The following is a 27,110-nucleotide window of genomic DNA, read 5'->3' as shown; positions in this document are numbered from 1 at the left end:
TCTAGTGTTGTACTATATTTGTCATCCGTCTGCTACATAGTGGATGTAGAAAAGGGTAAAATTGGGATTAAGATAATTTGGTTTAGAGATACAGCACGGAAACAGGCCGCTCGACCCATCGAGTCTACACCGACCAGCGATCATCTCACACTTACATTATCCTACACACACACATGGCAATGTAGCAAAGCCAATACAGACACACTTGCAAACGTCTCTGGATTGTGGGAGGAAACCGGAGCACCCGGAGAAAACCCACGCGTTCACAGGAAGAACGTACAAACTCGGTACAGCACCCGTAGTTAGGATCGAAACCCGGTCTCTGGCGCTGCAAGACAGCAACTCCACCGCTGCGCCACCGTGCCGCCCTTAACTGTGACACATAGTCATCAAGAAAAATGGATAATGAATGAAGAATTGGTTAGATATTCTGCACATCGCCTTTTTTCATTTGTTTTAGAGGAGTTTGTTACTCCAAAGGGGGGCTTTACTGAGCAGCAGCTTTTTTTTTGAAGAACACAAATGTACTTTGTAAAGCTTTACGCTAGGGGTGGTGCAGCCGTGGGAGCGAGAAGAGTTCCACCCGGGAGTAGTGATGCTGCTGTATGTGGCGTTGGCTGCAGTGAGAGGAATTCTACGCACGAGTTGTAGCTTGTCTCGTCTGGATGTTGAGATTGACCTCCGGAAGGCATTCCCTTCATCCAGCGAGTCCACACTTGATGCTGCACACCCAGCACACCGCCCTCCACACATCCTGCTCGCTCTACGCTGACGGCCGGGGAACGGCAAACCACAATACTCACACTCTCTCACTCACTAACTCACACTCACTCACTCTCACTAAGTCACACACACTCACCCATTCTCACTAAGTCACATACACTCACTAACACACACTCACCTTAACTCGTACTTACCCACTCACCCTCACGACCTCACTCATAAACACACTCACCCACTCTCACTAAGTCACACTCACTCACTCTCACTAAGTCACACACACACCCAGACACCCTCACACTAACTCGTACTTACACACACACTCACTCACACACACACTCACTCACTAACACACTCACGCTAGCTCACTCATTCATTCTCACTAACACACACTTACTAACACTCACCCTGCCACCCACTGTCTCACAAACTCATACCCACTTACACAACACACACACTCGCACACTGCCCCACACACACTGAGTCAGATTGCGGACAATGCATGGGGGGCCCATGGGCAACGATGAGGGGCAATGCTCGCTCTCATTGGCCCCCAGCCCACGGGCAGGTGGGAGGGGAGAAGCTGATTGGCTGAGAGGCCGAGATCCTGATTGGTCCGTAGACATCTGGCGGCCGATTGGCTCGGCGCGGGGCGAGGCGGCTGTTCATTGGCCAGGAGAGAGGGTGGTGATTGGCCGTTGGGTGTGGGGCGGGGCTGGGAGAGAGGGCGGTGATTGGCCGTTGAGGGCGGGGCGGGGCTGTGAGAGAGGGCGGTGATTGGTTGGAGTGGGTGTGTGGGGGGGAGGGAGCCGGAGCCTGGGCTGTGAGTGAGTGAGTGAGAGAGAGTGTGTGAGTGAGAGTATCTTGTGTGTGTGTGTGTGTGTGAAGCCGGGCTCCGCCGGCACAGCGGCTCCACAGTGAGGATGGCGGCGGCGGCGGCAGCAGCAGCAACGTGCGGGCGAAGGCTGGCTCGGCGCTCCAGATCTGCGGTGATCGCGGCGCTCACTGTGCTCTTCGTGCAGACGCTGCTCGTGTGGAATTTCAGCAGCTTGGACGGCGATGAGCGGGGCGGCGGGGAGCAGCAGCGCACTAGCCGGCACGTCCGTGATGCGCCCAGGAAGGGGCTGCCCTTCGCCGGCCAAGGACTGGTATGTGAGCGCCCCTCATCCCCCGCTGTAACTTCCCCGGCGTGGAATGAATGAACACATTGCATCTGCTCCCCTTGTACCGGGCATTCAACTTGCCTACTGCTTCTCCTGTGATGCACACACTCTCAGATGCAACACTCTCAGCTCCCGATGCTCTGGCCATCCGAGGTTTTAATGCCCCCCTTTCCATGCTATACTTTCACTCCCCTCCACCTCCCCTCGCCTTCCTTTGGTGATAGAGTACCTAATCTGCGCGGCCAGCAACAAAGCCACAAGCGGCCAGCGACTGCGAGCCGCCGCTAGCAACCCACGGTGCACGAAATAATGCGGCTCTGATCAGCACTCTCTCCCCACTCATGCCCATCTTTGTGAAACCGCTGTGAAACCCCCATCTACCCCCCCCCCCCTCCACATCCAGCCCAGCGAAAGCAACGCTGATCAGTTCCATTCATTGGGATTCAAAGAGGGTGCCAGGGATTTTTTTTGTTGCAGTCACGTCTGACGATTTAATGTTTGCCATGTTGATTTACGATGTTGCCGTGTGTTTTACTGACACGGGCGACCCAGGATGTAACGTCGCTATTTAAAAAAAACACCTAGATTGGGTTTTTTTGCGCTGGATGTTTTGCTGAGCATCTTGAACGCCGTGGTGTGTTTCAGTAGCGGTATATAATGTGCCTCTTAGTATTTACTGTCTCATGCGATCAAAAGGACCAGGAATTGTAGAAAGCACACGCGTCTGCTCATCGACAGAGCAGCCAACTCGAAAGATTGGGAAGCAGAGTTGCAGAGCTTTGTGTTGTTTGTGTTTTACGAACATTTCACTATTTATGGTAGAATCGCTGTCGCCTACTTGCCCGAACAGTGGTTGGAAGTATGGCGTTAAATATCAAGTAACCAACCCTTAGCAGAAGCAGTTTGACATGTCCAGTTCTATCCGGCCCCAAGACCTTTTGATTTCTCGAAATTGACTTTTCCAAAAAGTTCCAGTGAGTAATGGATCTGTTTGTTCCGGGATAGCAAGACAAGTACTTCGTTGTTTGCCCCGGAGACCACCGCTGTTGGGACGGGGATTATGTAGGTCTGGTGTTGGGTAGAACATGCCCCCTTCTCCTGTATTTTATTCCCAGCCTGAATAGGAATCCTGCTCGCGTGTGGAATTCCTGGTTCGGCGCAGCGTGGAGCAGTTACTACCAGAGAACCTGCAAGCTCGTCTGATTCAGATTGAATGTCAGAACCGGGTTCAATACCACGTTTTATCCTCTTATTATGTTCTATATCACTCTACATCACCGTCTATATTTCTCGTGTCCCTCTCCCCTGACTCTCAGTCTGAAGAAGTGTCTCGACCCGAAACGTCACCTATTCCGTGTGTGTGGGGTAGAGTAGGGAGAAGCCACGGACGTCGGTGTTTTTGATGAGAGCGGCAGCGAGCTGATTCGGTGAATGAGATATATTAGTGATATTGTCGGAGCGCTTACAATGTAAAGACAGGGCTACTCTATCCCTGGGCACAGTGAGCGTCTTCTCCGGAAGGCTGTGAGGATAACACTGCCGTTTGCTCCGCGCTATCACAAGGGCGCACATTGCCGCCGATGCCGCTGTACCGCTGACTGCAAACAGGCACGGGCTCCTCATGCTGTGTGGAGACATCTCTCTGCGACTGGAGCGCACCGTTTCATCGGCCAGAACTGAATAGTTGGGTGCAAAAGCGGCACAAAGGGCCGCGGATACTAGAATCATTCTAGAGCAAAAACAAAATGCTGGAGCAACTCCGCGGGTCAGGCAGCATCCGTGGGGGGAATGGCCAGTCGACGTTCCTGGTCGGGTAGTTTGAGGCTTGTGTCAAATACGGCAGATATAAATATATTCAAGCAGCGTAGGAAGGAACTGCAGTTGCTGGTTTACACCGAATATTGAAGGTGAGAGGAAAATGATTCTAAGGGGCAATTTATTCTACAGAGTGTGGTGGGTATGTAGAATGAGCAGACAAGGGAAGGAATTGAGGCAAAATAAACAGAAGACTAAGCTGATTCTACTAGATGTTGGTCATTCTGTTCAGTAAAATTCAGAAAATCCTGAATTTGAATTCGCAGTGTAGGAAGGAACTGCAGATGCAGTTTTAAACCGAAGATAGACACAAAATACTGGAGTAATTCAGCGGGTCAGGCAGCGTCGCTGGAGAGAAGGAATGGGTGATGTTTCGGGTCGAGACCCTTCTTTAGCACCAGGGTCTGGCTGTAATCTGATAGGGTGTGAATGGTACAGAGTGCCCGGTGTGAAGCCGTGGTGTTCTAGTGCAGACGCCGGCATCTTCACCCCTGGGCTGGCACGGGGCTATAGGTAACCAGCGGGATGTGTAGGAAGGAACTGCAGGTGCTGGTTTAAACCGAAGATAGACACTAAAATATGGAGTAACTCGGCGGGACAGGCGGCATCTCTGGAGAGAAGGAATGGGTGAAGTTTCGGGTCGAGACCAGCGTGGAGCAGCAATCCATTCCTCAGCCTCGCCAGGGAAGGGAAAGAGTTGGGCTACACACGTCTCAACCGTGCAAATAGCTGGCGGCTTTCCGTGACACCGGGAGAGATCCAGCTCGCGTGTTCACGTTGGATAGACTGGAACACCAGGGGTCTCGATGAGGACGTGGGGAATGTGGACAGAAATGGTCCTGGCACCAAACCCAATAGCGTGGAGAATGAGTAGGAAGGAACTGCAGATAGATACAATATTGCTGGAGTCACTCAGCGGGACAAGAAGCTTCTCTGGAGAGAATGAATGGGTGACGTTTCGGGTCGAGACCCTTCTGCTGGTTAAAACCGAAAATAAACACAAAACGCTGGAGTAACTCAGCGGGACATGCAGCATCTCTGGAAAAGAGTCGGAAGGTCTCGACCCGAAACGTCGTCTATTCCTTTTCTCCAGAGATGCTGCCTGACGCGCTGAGTGACTCCAGCTTGTTATGTCTAGCGTGGAGAATGAGGCCAGCCCTGGAATGTTTGCCGTTGGACTGGATTGGAGACAGGGTTGAGGTTTCAGAGAGGGAGTTCCTGGATTTTAGTCATGGCCGGTAAAGTAGTGAGGTGTACAAACCCCGGGGGCTGTGAGTCGAGTGGAACAGTGATGTATCTCTGAACTAGAAATAAATGAAACGACGTTGTTGTATTAGGGCAGTTGAAGGTGGCTGACCCCTTGATGTGCAGGAAGAATGAGATGGGAATATGGGTAGTTGCCAAGAAGTAGGTAAAGACTACCTACACACGCAGTGTTGACATAACTGAGGCTGGTTATGATTGGCCCGGTGAAATTATCTTCAATGAAGATAGACGCAAAATGCTGGAGTAACTCAGCGGGACAGGCAGCATCTCCGGAGAGAAGGAACGGGCGATGTTTCCGGTCGAGACCCTTCTTCAGACTCTTCTTGGTAGAAGGAAATTGGCTGGTTCTGCGGTGGAGGAAGAAAACAGAGGGGTTTAAGGCCTTCCTAGTGGGGGAATTGTGTTAAATGGAGATGGCTTTCTTCTCTGTTGTAGGAATGTGCGGCGGTGGGCAGATTGACAAGTGAAACAGCACATTATCATTGTGGGTTAGTCCCCTTTGGTTGGTGTCAGAGAGGAAGGCAGCTCTGACATCAACATTTACTGCCAAGAGAGAGTTTTTTTAAGCCACACTCAGCAGGTTGAATCTTCCACGCATACATTTTGTTGATGTGACAGGAGCAAAGAAGCATTTATTGTGTAATTGACAGCTAGCACTGAAAAAAATCCCCTTTATAATGCAAATGCCAAGTAAAAGTAGCCAGTGATTTTAAAGTTCTTGCAATTTGTGGAGAAACAACGGGTTCTAATCTTAACAAAATGCAATCAAGGCGTATACAATGCAGAATGATTGTATAAATATGTTTTAATAACCAACTGTTTTCTGGAATTACATTTATTAGAATTTATTTCTCTGGATGCAATTTTACTGCTTTGTTCTTTTGTACAGAGAGGTCCACCCTGAAGCATTTGCTGTCTATGTTATAGCATTGTTTGTTAATAGGTACACTGACTGCTGGAATGGTCCAGGCAAGATCAGCTACCAGGATAATTGTGATGTTATGGAGCAAATTGTCTTTTTTAGAATAATGTAAAATCTTCATTGAAATCGTCCTTTGTGTGACTAAAGCAGGGATTTGTATAGGATGGTCGCTGGCTTCAGCCTACGGGCAGAGTTGGATACAAAAACAGCCTTTTGCTCTCCTTCACACTGAGGTTGGCTCTAAACATCGGGAGCAAGACTAAATAGTTAAGCAATGGGGATTCTTTTTTTTTATAGAAGAATTCTTGCATAGTAATTCTTTTTGTTTTGTTGTTGAATATTAATTGCTGAATAAGCATCTAAACCTAGAAAGAACGAAGCAACCTTTTAATATTCTATGCTCTATTGGGCTTGAAATATTTCTTACATATTGTTGGGGCCAAGGCAAAATGAACTCTGAAGGCAAATCTTCCGGTAAAGTTGGAGGAGTAAACGTGGTAAACAGCAGCGGGAACTACTGTGATGTTGCTGAGAAGCACAGGCGTGGATCTCCCTCTCTCTCGCTCTCCTCTTCATTACTCAATATCTATCCCCATTGAGGACTTTTCTGAGATTTATTATTGCTTTTAATTGCTTAATATCTCGATTGTCAAGGAAAGGTCAGTGTCCTGAAGAACAATTTAACTCAGTACACCACTGCTATTAATTTCAGAGAATGAAAGGAATGAAGAGGAATTAAAAACATTATATAATGTAGATTTTAAAATCTTGCAGAACTCGTGTGGCATAAAGAGCACACTATTTGTAGGGTGCTTCAGTAGGTCTTTAGCAATTGTTTCATTCCTGAGAAGCATCTTTTGTGGAATAGTAAACACCAGAAAAATCATTTTAGTTTAGCTCACTGGCAAAATATACTGGTATTACACAACAGTGAAAAAATATTGTAGGCAGTACATGTCACCGACCGGTATGTTGAACAAAATTAAATTCTCTTTCTGAACCACTTGTGTTTTTATTATTGATAACATTGAAATAATTGGCTCCATTATATTGAGAATTGTAAGCATGAAACCTCTGAAAGAATCTGACAATTGTGTAACTGAATAATAACTATTGAACAGTAATTAACATCACCAACTAAACTGTTAATTTTAACCAAGCACACTATTATGGAGGAAGTTATTAAGCAAATTTGAAATTTGATTTTGAAGGAACCTTTTGTCGAAACGTATTCTTGCGGCCACCTTGCGGCAAGCAATTTTTCTCCAAATTAAGTTATTAATTTATCAGTGAAAGTAATGGCAAAATTAATTAAATTGTGCACAACATGACTTGTACACAGCATCTGCAGTTCCTTCTTAAACATGACTTGGATTCTGTTCTCTAGAATGCCAGAGGTTGCAGAATTATATAAAATTATAAGATTAGACAGTCAGAATCAATTACAAGAGGGCATAGATTTAAGGTGAGAGGGGCAAAGTTGGAAGGAGATGTGAAGGGCAAGTTTTTACACAGTGGGTGATCAGTGCCAAGAACGTGCTGCCAGGGTGGTGGATGAGGCAGATACTTTAGTGGTTTAAAATACTTTTGGATAGGCACATGGATAGGCAGGGTACATGGGTTATGCGAAGATGGATAAGGGATGGCATTAAAGGGACACAGTGCTGGAGTAACTCAATGGGTCAGGCAGCATCACTAGAGAGGGGGGGGGTGGGGTGGTAAAAAGCTAGGAGAGGAGAGGCAGGACAGAACATGGCAGGTATAGGAGGACACAGGCCATGGGGAGTTTTGAGAGGCGGATGGTTGGAAAAAAAGCTGGAGATTAAACCAGGTGTGAGACAGCCAGGTAGCAAATTGCAAATGCAGAGGAAGGAATGTAGGGGAGGGGTGGGGTAGAGAGGAGATACGGAAATGGGTGCGAGTCCAGGTTCAGGAGGGGGGTGAGGTGGGGAGAGAAAGGGGAGGGCTTTTTATGTTATCTAAATTTGGAGAATTCAACTTAATCCATTTTAGGTCGGTTGTAAGCTACCCAAGCGGAATATGAGGTGTTGTTTGAATGTGGCGTCACTCTGGTTTAACACAGACATGGTGGGCCGAAGGGCCTTTTCTTGTACTGTACCTTGAGAAGATCTGATGTAAATTTGCAGCCATTTCCTCTGCTCGTTCTTGTCAAATGGCAGTAACTATTGTGGTAGTATAGCAGAGGAATGTTTTGATTGGGTGATTGAAAGACACAGCATGGAAACAGGCCCTTCGGCCTGCTGTATTCACACCTGTTTACACTAGTTCCATGTTATCCCACTTTTTCATCCACGCAGTCCACATTAGGGGAATTTTACAGCCGGCAATTAACCTGCAAACCTGAGATAGACACAAAATGCTGGAGTAACTCAGCAGGACAGGCAGCCTCACTGAATAGAAGGAATGGGCGACGTTTCGGGTTGAGACCCTTCTTCAGATTAAGGGTCTTGACACAAAACATTAGCCATTCCTTCCCTCCAGAGATGCTGCCTGTCCTGCTGAGTTACTCCAGCATTTTGTGTCTATCTTCTGTTTAAACCAGTATTTGCAGTTCCTTCCAACACCTACAAACCTGCATTTATTTGTGATGTGGGAGGAAACCAGAGGTCCCGGAGGAAACCCACGTGGTCACAGCGGGAACATGCAACTCCACACAGACCACATGAGGTTGGGATCGAAACTTGGGTCTCTGGCACAGTGAGGCAGCAGCTCTACATCTTGTCCCTGTGTGATTTCATGTTTTAACTTTCATTTACATTTTGCAAGTTAATGAGTGATTCTATACTTGCCATATATATGTAAAATGCACCTGTGATGAGACTGATTCCATGAGAACTGCTTCATGACGGGATTGCTGCTACCTCATAGTCCCACAGTTTATCTTAACAACCTTGCATGCGTTCTCACCACATTCCATGATGATTGTCGAGCTCTAGCTGTGTGGCAATTAGTATTCATGCTTAAATCTGCAAAAATCAATTATGAATTGCTTCTAATCTGACCGCAACTGGCGTGGAATTGATGGTATTTCTCGCAGCGCAAGTCATCCAGCTCACAGCTGCTGCTGTACAGCCATCGCACACAGCTGGTGACGGAATTCATCTAATATGCCTGGGATCTCATTGCTGACGTATTGTATGAGAGAATCATTGGCTGTCAAAATGAGGGAGTTCAGGTACAGCATAGAAACAGGCCCTATGGCCAAACTTGCCCACACCGGCCAACTCGTCCCATCTACACTAGTCTCACCTGCCTGCATTTTCCCTCCTCTAAACTGTCCTATCCATGTATCCATCTAAATGTTTCTTCAATATTGCATTAATATTGCAATTAGTCCCTCCTCCGGCAGCTTGTCCATACACCTACCAGCCCTTGCGTGAAAAACGTATTCCTCTTTTTAGTTTAGTTTAGTTTAGTTTAGTTTAGTTTAGTTTAGTTTAGAGATACAGTGTGGAAACAAGCCCTTTCGCGCCGACCAGCATTCCCTGCACATTAACACTATCCTATACCCACTAGGGACAATTTTTACATTTACCACGCCAATTAACCTACATACCTGTACGTCTTTGGAGTGTGGGAGGAAACCGAAGATCTCGGAGAAAACCCACGCAGGTCACGGGGAGAACATTCAAACTCCATACAGACAGCACCCGTAGTCAGGATCGAACCCGGATCTCTGTCGCTGAATTTGCTGTAAGGCAGAAACTCTACCACTGCGCCACCATTCCTATTAAATCTTTCCCCTCTCACCTTAATCCTGTATCCTCTGGTTCTCGATTCCTCTACTACGGGCAACAAACCTATTCCTCTCATGGTTTTATACACTCCAATAAGATCACACCCTATCCTCCTGCGCTCCGAGTCCCAGCCTGCTCAACCTCTCCCTGTAACTCAGGCCCTCGAGTCCTGACAACATCATCATACATATAGCTCTCGGCCAACCTTCTGATAAATTGTTGTGGGCTAGTTAGAGAGTAATGGACTTTGCTTGGCTGTGACTTTCCACACCTTGGTTTTTCAAGGAGTCCTGCTTCAACACCAAAGTGAAAATTGCATACTTTGTTTTCTTGTTTGTACTTGATGGATTTGTACATGGGATCAATCTGATCAATCATCCATTGAAAACTCCTTAGACAAATTAAAATGTTTATTAACAATAATGCCGCTCAATCCTGATGTTCTTACCTGTGCTCCTTTGTACAATTTCCTCCTGGATGTCATTATCATATTAACTCCAATCATCCCGGTCATCCCATTGTTAACATTGGAGAAAATCTGATAATATGAGAATATTTTCTGATAATGATGATTATTATATGAAATCTTACACACACACATGCGCACACTCACCTTACTTGGAAAGATACTGCCATTCCTTCATCTTTTCCTGGAACTCCCGAAAATATTGTCTATTGTCTATTGAAAAGACCTTGAAAAGCATTGGCCCAAATCTCAAGGTCAGAGATGGTTTAAGAAAATAGCTCACCAGCAACTTCTCAAGTGCAACTAGAGCTGGGGCATTAAATGCCAGGTCTATGTGTGTATTTAGTTTTTTCTCAGAACTGAAGTATTCCATCGTAGGCAGCATCTCGGTGAATCTCTCTAGTGCTATTACGTGCAGCCAGAATTACATAGAACATTGCAGCTGTGACCTGACCAATGTTGCATAAAGTTGCATCAAGACTCCCCTGTTCTTGTATTCTATGCCCCAGATGATGAAGGCCAGGATCTTGTGTGCCATCTTTACCACCCCACCTTAAGGGTTCTTTGAACCTTAATACAAAGGTCCCGCTATTCCACAATACTCTTTCTTGGACATCCCAAAACTCACCACCTCACACACAAGGTTTAAATTCCATCAGCAATTGCCCTCTCCAGCTAACCTGACAATCTCATACTGCAGCCCAATGACGCACCTCATGATGTACAATCCTACCAACATCTTGTGTCACCTGCAAACTAATCATATTTCCTACACTCTCATTTAAGTCAACATTGAAGATATTTTAACATAATTCACTTTTGAGCTGTAGTTCTGTTCCCTTAAATAATTTATGTTCACAACAAATATATTGTATCAAATCATCTGTCATTTAGATAGTTGAATATCTCAAACAAATCTAAACTGTTCCATGTCCTCCAAAGCACTATTCCAAACCTCCAGTAGATCTCTGTGCCCGTCACTTGCCTTCGCTGATCCCTCTCCACTGAGAGAAGGACTTTCTGAGTAGGAAGGAACTGATCATGGAGTCTGAAGAAAGGTTTCGACCAGAAACGTCACCCGTTCCTTCTCTCCAGAGATGCTGCCTGTCCCGTGGAATTACTCCAGCATTTTGTGTCTATTTTTGACAGACTTTCTGAATTTTGCTGAACAGAATTGCCAACCTCTGTGGAATCAGCTTAGTCTTCCATTTATTTTCCTTTACTTATCTTTCAATGTTGCCGAAACAATAATTGTTTCACTTGTGTTGTAAAGCCCTTGTGAATTCTGCAAAGTTTCCTGTAAAACCAAAACAACATATTCTGCTGTTTCTTTTAATTTAAGCACAGTCACAACCACAAATTGTTAGCAATGGAGGCATAAGGATGGAATATCTTTTATCCTGGTAAGTATTAGGAGGCAAATCTTCTTAACTTCTGGTCTAATACGTAGTAAGCCATATTAAACTGCAAAGCCGCTTAGGTGATTGACTCCAAAATGCATGAAAATATATTACTGTACAAATTTGAAATCTGTATCCTTAAAGCAATTTATTTTTTGTTTAGAGATGCAGCAAGGAAACAGGCCCCACACACTAGGGACAAATTACAATTTTACCGAAGCCAATCACGACTTTGGAGTGTGGAAGGAAACTGGAGCCCCCCCCCCCCCGGAGAAAACCCACGCAAGTCAGGGGGGAAGGTACAATCTCCGTACAGATAGCACCCGTGGTCAGGATCGTACCCGGGTCTTGCTGCGCCACTGTGCAATCCTGATTGCAGCATTTAGTTATTTTCCCAACCCAGCTGAAATCTCTGCCCATTCTGTCCTAAATGAATGGACTCAAGTTGCTTCTGCCATCTCTTCAGCCTAGTTCCGTGGAGCTGGCTCATACCATTTGAGCTGCTGAATCCATTCACTGAAAATGAAGCCCAGAAGCAGGCTTGTCTAGCTGGCTTTAGTAGTGCAGAACCTTATCAAAGGCCATGTTGAAGTCCATATGGACTACACGCCCATATCAACTACTTGGCAGCTTACAAAAACAATCAAATTCATGAGACACAATCTCCCATGCACCAAAGATAGACCCAAAACACTGGATTAAGCAGCATCTCTGAAAAGAAAGAATAGGTGATGTTTTGGGTCGAGACCCTTCTTCAGACTGAGTTAGGGGACATGCACCAAACCATGCTGACTATCTCAAATCAACCAGTCTTTCCAAATGCATGCAGATCTTATTCCTTAGTCCCCTCTAGTAAATTACTTACTACAGAAGTTAGACTAACTGGTCTATAGTTCCCAGATTTTTCTATGTCTCCTTCATAAATAAAGGCACAACAATAGTCACCCCTCGGTTTTCTGCCACCTGCCCCATGGCTCATGATGGTGCACATATTCCAGCCAGGGCGGCTGCAATGTGTTTTGTAGTTTCCTACAGTGTCCTTGGATAGTCCTCATCTGGATCTGGAGATGTGTTTACATTCCTGGGTTTTAAGAACGTAAGCATGGGTGATGGGTTTGGAGTTGCTGTTCCATGCACACTGTGGTCCAAGAGTCTTACTAATTCTCACAAATTGGAGTGTGTACAGTAGTGAAAAGTGAGAGTTAGTATTAATGGGACGAGAATAAGTGGGCATCTTGTTTGCCAGTGAGGAGTTGGGCCAAAGGGCCTGCTTCAGTACTCTGCAGGTTCTGCAGGTACAGGATGCTCAGTACTCGTACTCTTGGAGAGAAGGAATGGGTCAAGTTTCGGTTCGAGGCCCCATTCCTTCTCTCCAGAGAGGCTGCCTGTCCCGCTGAGTTGCTCCAGATTTTTGTGTCTATCTTTGGTCTAAACCAGCATTTGCAGTTCCTTCCTGCACATTTCCTGGTTGTGGTCGCGTGCCACTAGCTTCATTGCCAAGCAGCAGGCTGCCTGCCGCTCTGGCCAACATTGGCTGGGAAATGGAAGGCTGTGAAAATTAATCATTAGATCCTGCTGTGAAATTTGGCAGGAGCTCCAAGTCCCTGGGACTTCCAGCTTCTCCTTTGCTGAGCTCTCCCGCTTTCTGCATCGGCGAGGATGTCAATTAGCAGTTTGGTTTAGAGATACTGCACAGAGACAGGCCCTTTGGCCCACTGAGCCTTTGGAGTGCGGGAGGAAACCAAAGATCTCGGAAAAAATTCAAGCAGTCACGGGCAGAACGTGCAAACTCCGTGCAGCCAGCATCCATAGTCGGGGTCGAACCAAGATCTCTGGTGCTGTACCACTGTACCAACGCGCCACCCCTTCTGCAGGTTCTGCAGGTACAGGATACTGAGTTGGATGATCAGCCATGATCATATTGAATGGCGGTGCAGGCTCGAAGGGCCGAATGGCCTACTCCTGCACCTATTTTCTATGTTTCTATGTTCTGCAGTAAAAGCACCAGAACAGAATATTATCCTTCCCATTCAGTGTGCCCATGCATGATTCAGCCCATTTGATTATCTTTTTGTCCCTGTAATCAAAGCCATGAAATTAAACACTCACTCTGGTAACCAAACAATAATTGATCATTTTGATATGCAGCACTAGTTTTCATTCAATATGTAATTTGTGCTTTCCTGTAAATAATGACTGGCATGGACATGGTGGCTACAAGGGCTTGTTCCTATGCTGCACTCTTCTATGTTCTGCATTCACGGCAAATTATGCCCCTGCTCACTTGCTTTAAACCACTGGCACCTGGTATGCACACCTTCCCGAACCTCATCTACTGATTTTGCTGCTCCCATTGTGCCCTTCTTTACATCAGCGACAGTAATCGCAAACTAGGTGACTGTTCAGTTGAACACTTGTGCTTGGCCCACCAACTTCTGCTGGGTCTCCTGTTTGCTAATCACTTTAACTCGCCTCCCCATCGCCATGCCAACAACATCTTTATTTCTACTTGGGGAGCCTCCAGCCCAACGGGGTGAACATTGACTTAGGGTCATTGAGACATACAGCATGAAAACTGACTCTTTGGCACAACTTGTCCACGCCAAACAAATTGTCCCATCTACACCAGCCTCACCTGCATGCATTTGGCCCATATGCTTCTAAACTGTCCTATCGATGTACGTCCAAATGGTTTTTAAACATTTTAATAGTACCTGCCTCAACTACCTCCTCTGGACGCTCGTTTTTATATACCCACCAACCATTGTGGGAAAAAAAAACTGTTGCCCTTCGGGTTCACATTAAGTCTTTCCCCTCTCACCTCGTCCCCTTTCACCTATATCTCTTCCCTTGGCTTTACACTCCTCCCCTGGTCAGCCTTTTGTTGTCTTTTCATCTCTGTCCACCCATCTGCCAATAAAACGCCTCCTCACCTGTATCCACTTATCACTTGCCAGGCCTTGTCCTGGCCCCATCTTTCTCTCGCCTTCTCCCCCCTCCCCCCCTTTCCCCCCACTACAATTAGTCTGCAAAATAGTCACAACCCTAAGCATCACCTATACCTGTTCTCCACAGTTACTGCCTGACTCTCTGAAATACTCTGTCTTTTCTTGTAACTAAGCATCTGCAATTGGTTGTGTCAATACCCGGGCTAATACCCAAATCATCAGGTTGTTCTTTGAGTAATATGTAAAGGATTATAATTGTAGACAATGAACAGGAAGTTGAACTAATTGTTCCACTGTATGTTTTAGTTCATGTAAGGTTGACATGTCTGGATATTTTAGCATTATTTAAATCTGAATTAGGAGAACATTTGCCTGTATGGAGCTTTTCTCTCCAGTGTAATCTGCCTGAGATGTCCCCATGTTAATCGCTGATCTTTGTAATCTAGATAAACTGCTTTGCCTTATGTCCACTGAGGCTGATGCAATGCTCTCTCAACCTTCTCTCTTCATCATAGGAGCCACCGTCGAAATAGTTGATCAGTCTATAGCTTTCTATGGGATTTACTTTATAATATAAAACATTTTCAAATCTCAATACAACTATCGGAAGACAAATATATTTGTCATTTTCCATCGTAGATTAAATGTTGATTAAATGCATGTTGATTAAATATTTCAAATATGAGCGATTAAAGCACGTGACAACTGTTTGAGGAATGTTAGCTGGTGTTTGGCCCATGTCATCCTAAACCTGTCCTAACCATGGATATCTTTTAAACACTATCATAACACCTGCCTCAACTATTTGGATGAAGGGATTCAAAGTAACATTAGCAAATTTGCAGATGACACCAAGCTGTGTGGCAGTGTGAACTATGAGGAGGATGCTATGAGAATGCAGGGTGACTTGGACAGGTTGGGGGAGTGGACAGATGCATGGGAGATTAAGTTTAATGCGGATAAATGTGAGGTTATCCACTTTGGTAGCAAAAACAGGAAGGCAGATTACTATCTAAATGGGAAAAGGGGAAGTACAACGGCATCTGGGGGTTCTTGTACATCAGTCTATGAAAGTAAGCATGCAGGTACAGCAGGCAGTGAAGAAAGTGAATGGCATGTTTGCCTTTATAACAAGAGGAATCGAATATAGGAGCAAAGAGGTCCTTCTGCAGTAGTGAGACCACAGCTGGAGTATTGTGTGCAGTTTTGGTCCCCTAATTTGAGAAAGGACATTCTTGCTATTGAGTGCAGGGTAGGTTTACAAGGTTAATTTCCGGGATGGCGGGACTGTAATATGCTGAGAGAATGGAGCAGCTGGGCTTGCACACTCTGGAGTTTAGAAGGATGTGAGGGGATCTCATTGAAACATATAAGATTGTTAAGGGGTTGGACACGTTAGAGGCAGGAAACATGTTCCCAATGTTGGGGGAGTCCAGAACCAGGGGCCACAGTTTAAGAATAAGGAGTAAGTCATTTAGAACGGAGACGAGGAAACACTTTTTCTCACAGAGAGTGGTGAGTCTGTGGAATTCTCTGCCTCAGAGGGCGGTGGAGGCAGGTTCTCTGGATGCTTTCAAGAGACATCGGGCTCTTAAAAATAGTGGAGTCAGGAGATATGGGGAGAATGCAGGAACCGGGTACTGATTGGGGATGATCAGCCATGATCACATTGAATGGTGGTGCTGGCTCGAAGGGCCGAATGGCCTACTCCTGCACCTTATTGTCTATTGTCCTCTGGCAGCTCGTTTCATATACCAGCGGGGACCTTATTGAAATGTACAGAATAGCGAGTCTAGGACTAGAGGGCACAGCCTCAGAATTAAAGGACGTTCTTTTAGGAAGGAGATGAGGAGGAATTTCATTATTCAGAGTGTGGTGAATCTGTGGAATTCTTTACCACAGAAGGCTGTGGAAGCCAAGTCAGTGGATATATTTAAGGCAGAGATTGATAGATTCTTGATTAGTACGAGTGTCAGAGGTTATGGGGAGAAGGCAGGAGAATGGGGTTAGGAGCAAGAGATAGATCAGCCATGATTGAATGGCGGAGTAGACTCAAATTACCTAATTCTGCTTCTATCACTTATGATATACCCAACATTGTAAAAATTGCTCCTCGGATTCCTATTAACTCTTTCTCCCCTTAAACCTATGTCAGCTGGTTTCTGATTGGCCCACTTTGGTTAACAATAACTGTACATTTACCCTATCTAGTCCCCTTATGTTTTTATACAACTTTATTCCACCTTAATGACATCCTTCAAAAAGCTTGGTGATAAAAACTGAACACTGTTCTACAAATGTGGCCTCAACAATGCTTTGGACAACTGCAGCATAATTCTCCAACTTCTATACACAATAAAAAGGAGACACTGGTTTACAAAATAACAGGCAGCATCTCTGTAGAACACAGAGAAGTGACATATTCAGATCCCAATCCACCTCCATCTCTGATCCTGCCTGACAGCTGAGTTACTTCAGGACTTTTTGTTTTTTTCCAACCTCTATACCCAGACTGATGAAGGTCAATGTACCAAAAGACTTCTTTGACATAGAAACATATAAAATAGGTGCAGGAGGAGGCCATTCGGCCCTTTGAGCCAGCACCGCCATTCATTGTGATCATGGCTGATCGTCCCCAATCAATAACCCGTGCCTGCCTTCTCCCCATATCCCTTGACTACACGAGCCCCTAGAGCTCTACCTAACTCTCTCTTAAATCTTTACCTTCCTATCTGAATGTGATGCCATATTCGGGCCAATGTACCTGTTCTCCTTGATCCCTCTGCTCTACAACCTCGCAGGTGTAGAGACCGACCCTTCACTGTGAGGCCCTGTCCTGGTCTGACCTTCCGAAATGCCCCACCATGCACCAGGCTGATTAAGAGCCTGCTGCAATTTTTGATAACCCTCTTCACTGTCTATTCTAGTGTCGTCTCGGTTTCAGAATAGATTCATGCATTTGGCATTATTACATTCAGACCAATTTTAAACAATTATTCACAGTTGTTAAACAATTATTAACAAGTCTAATTCACAGCAAAAAAAATGTATTTTAGCTGACAACACATTGAGTTGGGAAGATTATGAATAAATTTGGATGAGGATACAAAATCATTACACAGTTTTGATCTAATAAATAAGGAGAAAGGTTTCCCTCGTGGAAGTATTGGTTAGCAGATGATGCTCAATTTAAGGTTGAATCGTGTGAGAATACATCTATTGTCCACACAGAGATTTTATGACTGAAAGTTTCATGTCCTATTACAGCATGGAACGTGGCCATTTTAGGCATTGAGTCTACACTGGCTTGGAGCAACCTCATTCCCCTGTGACATTCTTTTCACATTTCCATCACCTTCTCCCATATTTTACCACTTGCCTGCACATGAAGGGCAATTTTCAGTGGACAATTTAAGTTACCATCTTTGGGAGATAGAAATAAATTGCAGTGTGGTGCCTCGGTGAAACCCACACTGTCAAAGGGAGAACGTGTAAACTCCACACAGACAGCATTGGAGGCCCGGATTGAACCCATGTGTCTGAAGTTCAGAAGCAGCACCTATATTAACTCTGCTCTAAAATAAATTCTTGAAGGTCAGGGAAATGGATTAATCAGAAAGCTATAGAACAAGTAAAGGCTTAATGAGATGGCTATTCTTCTGTGGTAGACAAAAATGCTGCAGAAACTCAGCGGGTGAGACAGCATCTATGGAGCGGAGGAAACAGGCAACGTTTCGGGCCGAAACCCTTCTTCTGCGTTGCATCTTCTATGTATAGTAAGAAATCTAGAAGGAGAAAAATATTTGTGGCTTTTTACCTGCAAGATCAGTGACGGAATCAAAAGTGAAGTGGTGTTATCAGTATTTTGGGGATTACCGTTGCCGATCTGATCTCTGAAGCTTGTGGTTCATTACATGAAAACCATGTCAAGCTGTTTTTTGCAGTTTCAGTAACTGTTATCAAATTTTAAATAGAAAAGATAGTGAAGAGGAAGTTGTCTTGGGTAAAACATAGAAAATAGGTGCTGGAGTAGGCCATTCGGCCCTTCGAGCCAGCATTGCCATTCAATATGATCATGGGTGATCATCCAAAATCAGTACCCTGTTCCTGCTTTTTCCCCATATCCCTTGATTCTATTAGACCTAAGAGGTGTGTGCTAAGAAGGGGAAGACTTTTGTAACTATACATGTAACAATACAGCCCTTAATACTATGAAGATGTTGACATTGTCTTTTAGTCCTGAAGGCTTCAAGATATTGAATTTTAGTAATTGTCTGAGATCAGAATTAAAAATTAAATATCATGTTAGAATATCATGAAGATCATTTTCCTCTTGATTTAGCTTCTTTCTGTTGGCAACGGTGAGTCTGGTTGTATGTTCTGACCTTTAACTGTGACCTTCAACGAATTGTTAACATCCAGTGAACTTTCATCAAGAAATTCATTTGTGACCAGCTTCAACTACAATGTCCATAGCAAGTGGCTGTTTAACTGCACCTCAGATGCCAGGCTAATTTGTACTTGACTAATGTATGTCTACCTTCATTAAACTAGCTTCCAACTGGAAACATTATCTGGATTCATGTAGTGAATTTCCAACAGGATCTTAGCTGTGTTGCAAGTACATCATTTATAATGTTATTAATATTACATTTAAGATTTTTTGTGGTGGTTCCTTTCAACTGACTATGTTGGGATCATGAAATATTTTAAAAGTAGATTCTAATAAACAATCCTAGCCAGTGATTATTTGCTGAGGCAGTTGCTATTTGTTATTTTAATGGTAGATGCCCATTGCAGGATATTCATCTACAATTTTCAATCATCTTTCTATCTATGAGCAATGAATTAATGTTCATGAGTCCCATAATATCTGCTCAATTATACGTGATAGTCAAGCCAAGTGATGTTGGAAGGTAGACACAAATGCTGGAGTAACTCAGCAGGACAGGCAGCATCTCTGGAGAGAAGGAATGGGTGATGTTTCGGGACGGAAGAAGGGTCCTTTTGTATAAACCAGCATTTTGTGTATTCGATTAAAACCAGCAGCTGCAGTTAACCATATAACATATAACAATTACAGCACGGAAACAGGCCGTCTCGGCCCTTCTAGTCCATGACGACCACTTTCCTACACCTAATGATGCTGGATATATGTTGATGTATTGTCGTAAAATCATAGGAGCAGAATGAGGCTGTTTGGCCCATCAAGTTTACTCCGCCATTTAATCATGACAGATCAATCTCTCCCTTCTAACCCCATTCTCCTGCCTTCTCCCCATAACCTGACTCCCGTACAAATTAAGAAACTATCCATAACTGCCTTAAATATATCCACTGATGGCCTCCACAGCCTTCTGTGGCAATGAGTTCCACGGATTCACCACCCTCTGACTAAAGACATTTCTCCTCATCTACTTCCTAAAAGAACGTCCTTTAATTCTGAGGCTATGACCTCTAGTCCTAGACTCTCCCACTAGTGGAAACATCTTCTCCACCTCCACTCTATCCAAGCCTTTCACTATTCTTTCAATGAGGTTCCCCCTCATTCTTCTAAACTCTAGTGAGTACAGGCCCAGGGGCCTTATTGTTTGCTTTGATGCACGTTAACTTTAAGGACTGGTTCGCAATACGTACTACACTGTTTTTTCCAGGGTTAAAGAAGGTTGATTATGGATCTTATTATCTTCCCTCTCTGTCCAACTGGTTGAATTTGAACTGGTTTGAACCTAAGGTTGAATTTGTAGAATGCTTTTTTGAGTGAAATACAGGAGTTCTGCTGGATACCGCATTCATTCATTGCTTACCAAGATGGAGGGAGGATAATGAAGATTGGGAGAGTAAGGAGATGGTGATATTTGTTGCTTTCAATATATGTTTGTAACTGATCTATAATGCATTAAAATAGACCTGCTCACATCTTTCACCATTTCAGACAAACCATCTAATAGTCCCAATGTTTAAGAAGGAACTGCAGATGCTGGAAAATCGAAGGAAATAGGCATTGTTTCGGGCCGAAACCCTTTGGATTTTAGCCCAAAACGTTGCCTATTTCCTTCACTCCGTTGATGCTGCCTCACCCGCTGAGTTTCTCCAGCACTTTTGTCTACCATCTAATAGTACCACTTGTGTAATGCAGTAAATAAGGCAGTCCATTTAGTTTAGTTTGGAGCTGCAGCATGGAAATGGGCACTTCGGCCCACCAAGTCCAGTCTGACCATCGATCACATATACACCAGTTCTGTGTTCTGCATAATAGGGGCAATTTTACAGAAGCCAAGTAATTTACAAACCTGCAGATCATTGGGATGTGCAAGGAAACTGAAGAAACTAGAGAAAACCCATGTGGTCACATGAAGAAATCTACAGAAACAGCACCCATAGTCAGGATCGAACCCAGGTTTCTGGTGCAGCGACGCAGCTGCTCTATGATCCATTCATAGATAGTCACCCATGATCCATTTCTTCTCCCCAGAGATGCTGCCTGTCCTGCTGAATTACTCCAACATTTTGTGTCTACCTTTGATACCACCCATGTACAGTAAGTATGTGCAGTAATGCCCCTGCCCCACTTAGGAAACCTGAACGGAAACCTCTGGAGACTTTGCACCCCACCCAAGGCTTCCGTGCGGTTCCCGGAGGTTGCAGGTGGTTGCCGGAGGTTGCTGGTAGTGGAAGCAGGTAGGGAGACTGACAAAAACCTCCGGGAACCGCACGGAAACCTTGGGTGGGGCGCAAAGTCTCCAGAGGTTTCCGTTCAGGTTTCCTAAGTGGGACAGGGGCATTAGGTTCCAAGAACAACAATGTAATACTGATCAGGTGAATTGGCTTTGTTATGTTGGTTGAGGAATAAATGTTGTGGAATAAAGGGGGGGAAATAGTGAAATAATGTTATGAGGTTTCTGTTGCATGAGGACATGAACAGCTTCCCGGAAAGTTCATCTGGGTATCGCCCCTCTCTACAGCTCAGCAGTGCTTTGCCTAAGCTTGGTGCTTTGGTGTCAAGGGAGAAATTAATTTAATTTGTGGACAAGGGGAAAATCATTAATTTTGTTCTTGTTTAACAAAGTTGTAAAGCATAGCTTTATGATTTTGCAGCACATAGCTTTTCAGTGAAGATGTCGCAGTAGATTCAATGGTATACGTGGTGATGGTTTCAATGGGCAATTTGTTTTGGAGGTAGCGTGGGAGGTTTCTATAGCTCATATGTTGAGCATTAGAGCTCTGAAGGAAATATTGCTCACTTTTTGTAGCTAAGATTATGGATGCGATTAATTTCTCCCTTTAATTAAAAACTGTAATGTAAATTATGACCAGCTGTTGGTAGCATTAATCATCTTCATGTGCAATTCAAATCAAAGGAATAGAAGGGAAAGTAAACATAGTTCTGGGAGCAATAATTCTCCAATCCTGTCAGTGTTATTAATCTAAGAAGACCTCAAATAAAAAGCAACAAGTCTGGCAAAATTATAGCTGATACAGCTCCTATTTGTAGGTATGTTACAAAACTTACCTTCAGCGGCGCTGCAGTTCTGTCACTGGCCGCGTGTGCGTCTTTGGCGCCTTTGAAAGGGGGAGGGGTTAAAATGCGTTTTTTCTCCTGCTTGTCCTGGATATATTTTCTCGGGGAGCTAGCTAATGCTGAAGAATTGTTCCGACGGCCGTTCTGTGAATTTTTTTTAAATCGCTGGACAATTTCAGCGTTGGAGTAAAATAATAATCCACTTTTAATGCCATGAACACCGATAACGGACGGATTTCACATACGGGACAGCTAAAAGTAAGCCGTTTATTTTACATATAAATGTGCTTCTTGGGATTACCTTAGTCCAAATTTTACGTCGCGAAAAGGTGATTTAGGCCCCATACGAGCCGACAGTGTTTTTCCTGCCGATATGGGGTTTAAATTCACCGCAATCGCAAAGTTCCAATCGATCGCGTTCCACAAAATCTCACTCGCAAGATGATTAAAATGGCCATTAATTTGCGGGAATTAAACACTAAATTCATTCCATTTGGCCTATAAATTAAGTACAATGAGATTTAAAAATCATGTTATATTGTGAATTCTTGTGTGAATGTTATTTGGACACTTAGGCTATTTAAAAATGTTAACCTTTCTTAAGAAATGGGTAGATGTTTAGATCCAGTAATTGAATTTTGTAATTAGCTACAATTGGGTAACTAACTAATTTTATGCTTTAATTTCAGGTCATCCAAGTAAGATCGTTTCAGAATGCTTCAATCTATAATAACTGAACATTTATTTCAGTTCTCTTAATGTTATGGGCTTTTGACTGTCCTCGATCACAGCTTTTGTGTTAGTCAATGGAAAAGCAATAGGGAACAAGATGCTAATTTCCGAGAATGAAAATGGCCATAACCTTTTTAATACTGAAGATATGAAAGTGAATTAGGTGTCAAATTAAACTTCTTTTTATGCTTTATCTGATGGGATAAATTGCAGACTTGATTTTTTAAATCGCAAAATGTTGTAACATTGCTACTATTTGCGGAATCAAAACAAGATCTCTGCAGCTTGGCTTGTTGAAATAACTTTCCCTCCACTTTCTTCCCTTTACAAGATCAACTTTGTTTCCTCAAGTCAGTGTAGATTTGCAGCTTTAATTTACGGCTATTATTCTGTGGATGTGAATTTGTGCGTAATATTAGATTCAGCGCTATATGTTTAATCGTCTCTTTGTTATTACCTTTTGGATACATAGCTTAAAAGTTATTAGTGGGTGCAGTCAAAGTAATTAATCCAGGACAAACAACTGGAGTAATCTTAATGTTTGTGATATGTAAACTGAAATTCAGATTGCTGAGTCAGTATCTGGAGAATTGTTCATTTAAACTTGTCTATTTGCACTGCAATGGACTATGAGATAACATCTAATCAGTAATTACTTTCATTAAAAGGAATATGATGTTCATAGCACAGTAAGATTGGATAGAATCCACACATTATTCATCGTGCAAAAATATTTTGGCAATAGTTCACCTGAAATTATTGCAAATTTTGCAAATCCTAGTATCCAAATGCATGGACCTGATCTATAATGAAATAAATTGTGGTGTTTGCTTTTGGAACAAATGCCAAGAAACATGCGCTGGTGTGTGGTGTCATTAATATTCTGTGCACATGCGCTCGCCAAGCTGAATCCTGGTAATGGACTGTGAATGAGCCCGCCTGCCAGCGATTGTTGGATGGGGAGAAGCTGCAAGCAATGCCCATCGTAAGTTATGGTGACGACTGTCTAATGTTGAAGCAGATCAGGGTCAGGAGGCAGCTTAACACGGCATCAATCACGACTAGGAAGACAGTCGAGACCTGCTGAGTCTGGCAAAAATTCTCAGAGCACATTAGAAGGGAGGTTGAGCTAAATAACACTTTCAAGATAAAGCATTGATGGCTAAACTATTTTTCTGATTTGTTGAAAGCAGTGATTTAGTGCATCCTGGCAAATACTTCTTTGGGACGCAGAGTTTAAGATTTATTCCTGTCCAGATGACCTGCCTGCCTGTTGTGGCTCAGTGTACTTTGTGACTAAACCTGTTTACTTTGTGAGCCAATCCTTGCCGCTGTGGTTCTGAAATTCGACATGGTTTTCCTGTCTCACACCATTGCACGCATCCTGCCACCCCCCCCCCCCCCTGGTGCACCTCCCCCCCCTCTCCCTAACATCTATGGGGGCTCTCAAAAAGCCTGGTGAACCACCATAAACAACACATGATTGGAACTCTCACTCAGCACAGAAATTCTCTGGTTCCTTGCTTATTTCCATACATATTATCTGTGACCTGCTTCAGCTATAATATCCATCACAAGCAGCTGCACCTTAGATGCCAGGCAAATTTGTACTTGACTATTGTGTGTCTACCTTCATTAAACTCTCTCCCAAATGGAAAAATAATCTGGATTCATGTAGTGAATTGCAGTCCAAAGGAAACTCTGGCCTTGTAAATCACTTGGGTTCATACCTTGTTTTTCCTCAAGGGATTTGAGTTACTTTATGACTCTGACAGATTTGTTTTCATTCTAAATCATTTTCTCAATTGAAGAAAAAAAACAAATTCTCCAAACTTCGAATAACTCTTATAATCGGGATATATTGCCAGAGTCTGGTGTGAACATTCCCAGGAGAAAGAGTCTTATTTTGCGAGCAGCTGCTGCTGAGATATTGCGGTTGACGAACAGCGTAGTCGGGAAGGAAATGAAACAAGTTCAGCACCGTTACTATCCAAATACTGGGAAATGATAGCCGTTTACTCTTTCTTGCTGAAGTTCAATTGAGGAAGTGTCTAAAACATAGAAAGAACCAGGGAAGTAGGGCTTTGAATGTTAATTTACATTTCATGTTAAAAGTTAGGCTGTTTTCAACTTATTGTTTCAACTTATTTCAACATATCCTTGTTTGTTAAAAACTTTTGAGACTTTCACCTCAAATAGTGAATGAACGGGGTTAAGACTGAAAGCTGTCGGTCTCTTTCATTGGATTGTAAAGGCACAAGTCTGTGTCTCTTCCCGATCTACCACTGAAATGCTAACCAGCTTGCCTTTGATAAACCCAGCAGGATCTCTGGCTGCTGAGATGCAGAGTTTTTATTGAAGACCAGTAACTTTCATGGTTATATTTGCAGTGCAGGTTGAAATTAAACATTCTTGACTCTTGACTTGTGTTAAAAAATTTAATTCCATTCTACAACCATGAGGTTATCGCACATGATTCAGGCGATCAGTTTCTCCCACACTCCTGTGTTAATTTTGAAGGTGCTTTAAATGCATTACAATATGTTAATTTAAATATTCCATTCTAAGAGTCCGGCATCAAGATAAAGCATTCCTTCTGGTGCATTCTCATTCCCTGCTCATAGTTGCTCAGCACTGAGCTTTGTAAAAGCAGCAACTCTGTCTTGAGGCTGTTGGGATTCATTTGTTATCCAATGTTAATTCATGTGGGGAGGTGTTTTGCGGATCCATGATATACATAAGGCTTTTGAAAGGAAACCTACAAGTGTAAGTTTACTAGTGCTACTCGGGAAGCGGGCGGGTTAAAACTAGATTGGCAGTGGGGGCCAGGGCAGTCGGCAAATGGAAGGGCTGAGGAGAAAGTGGAGGTAATGATAAGTAAGTGTCAATGGAAGGACAAGCAGGGAGAGGTTCATGAATATGGGGATAATGAAGGGCTGAAATGTGTTTACTTCAATGCAAGTAGTATTGTGATAAAGCTGATGAACGTAGGGACCAGAGCGTGCTTAGAATGGTGCTGTTGTGGCCATTATGGAAACTTGGATACAAGAGCAGTGCTTCCACACCTCAAATACAATGTCCTTAAATAGAATCCCACATTTGCTGGAATTTGATGGTATTTCCTGAAATTCCCCAACTGTGCATGTGCGACTGCCACCTCAACTGCACGCGCGGGGGACGGCGTCATTTTGTGTCTCTACCGCGTCACTAGCACCATTTTCATTTGTGACGCAGCTGACGGGCCTCCCCCAATGGGCGCGGTTGGTCGTAATATACTTTTTTTCTCCAAATCCCCTTCGCGGGCCGGATGCAGAAAGTTCCCGAAATTACTTAATTTCCCTAAAATTACCCGAAGCCGACCAGAATTTCCTGAATTTCAGTTAATTTCCTTCAAAATGGAAACACAGTGCGAGAGGAACATGACTGGCAGCTCAACATGCTGGGGTTTCAATGTTTCAGATGAGATGGAGGAGTTGCTTTGCTACTCAGGGAGAAAGTCACGGCACGACTTGGAGTGAATCTACTGGAGGGAACGTCTACTGAAGCTTTATGAACTGAGCTAAAACATACCAGAGAAACGATGGCTCTAATGAGATTATATTACCGGCCACCCAATAGCCAGTGGGAGATAGAGGATCAGATATGTAGATAGATTATGGAAGGATGCAAGAACCACAGGGTTGACTTCCCCAATGTTGTTACCAACTTCCCCATTATTGACTGGGATTTACTCAGGGCAAGTGGATTAGACGGGGCAGAATTTGTTAGGTGTGTCCAAGAAGATTTCTTTAAACAGTATGTGGATAGTCCGACTCGGGGAGGGACCATACTGGATCTTGTGTTGGGAAACAAGTCTGACCAGGTGTTGTGGTGGGATAGCATTTGGAGGTATATTGATCACAACTCCATACATTTGAAGAAGGGTTTCGGCCCGAAACGTTGCCTATTTCCTTCGCTCCATAGATGCTGCTGCACCCGCTGAGTTTCTCCAGCATTTTTGTGTACTTTCCATACATTTTAAGGTTGTTTTAAATATGGATAGATCTGATTGTCAGGGGAAGGTATTTAATTGGGGCACAGCAGACTACAATGTCATTAGGCAGGAGCTTGGGAGGGTAGATGGGGAGCAGTTGTTATTGGGTAAATCTACAGCTTACAATGGGAGCAATTTAAAGTGTAGGATCAGCAGGTTCCAGTAAGGAGGAGGGAGGATGAAGATGGCAAGGCATGGAAACTGTGGATGATCTAGGAGGTTGTAAACATGGTCAGGAAGAAAAAGGAAGCGTATGCTAGGTTTATGATGGGGGCATCAGAGGAATATAAAGAGAGTAGGAAAGAACTCACGCGGGTGATTAGAGGAGCCAAAAGGGACCATGAAATGTCATTGGTAAGTCAGAG

The 27,110-nt window shown here is 43.9% G+C and overlaps 1 protein-coding gene and 1 long non-coding RNA gene across 2 annotated transcripts in view; one reads left to right on the top strand and one right to left on the bottom strand.

Moving 5' to 3' along the window:
- The first annotated feature begins 1,523 nt into the window (after nucleotides 1-1,523).
- Nucleotides 1,524-27,110, top strand: part of xylt1 (xylosyltransferase 1) — a 303,503-nt gene continuing 277,916 nt past the window's right edge. Inside the window, exon 1 of the mRNA XM_033040266.1 lies at nucleotides 1,524-1,868. Within this exon, the coding sequence (XP_032896157.1) occupies nucleotides 1,644-1,868 (225 nt within the window). The 5' untranslated portion in view covers nucleotides 1,524-1,643. The remainder of the gene's footprint in view (nucleotides 1,869-27,110) is intronic.
- LOC116985504 lies at nucleotides 9,116-10,843 on the bottom strand. The gene is made up of 3 exons (XR_004415291.1): nucleotides 10,735-10,843; nucleotides 10,034-10,035; nucleotides 9,116-9,278 (listed from the first exon to the last, which is right to left on the bottom strand). It is a non-coding gene; the product is annotated as an uncharacterized LOC116985504 (long non-coding RNA).

Source organism: Amblyraja radiata, chromosome 22 (assembly GCF_010909765.2).
Source record: "Amblyraja radiata isolate CabotCenter1 chromosome 22, sAmbRad1.1.pri, whole genome shotgun sequence".
Taxonomy (NCBI): domain Eukaryota; kingdom Metazoa; phylum Chordata; class Chondrichthyes; order Rajiformes; family Rajidae; genus Amblyraja; species Amblyraja radiata.
This window is presented reverse-complemented; position numbering and strand designations above follow the sequence as displayed.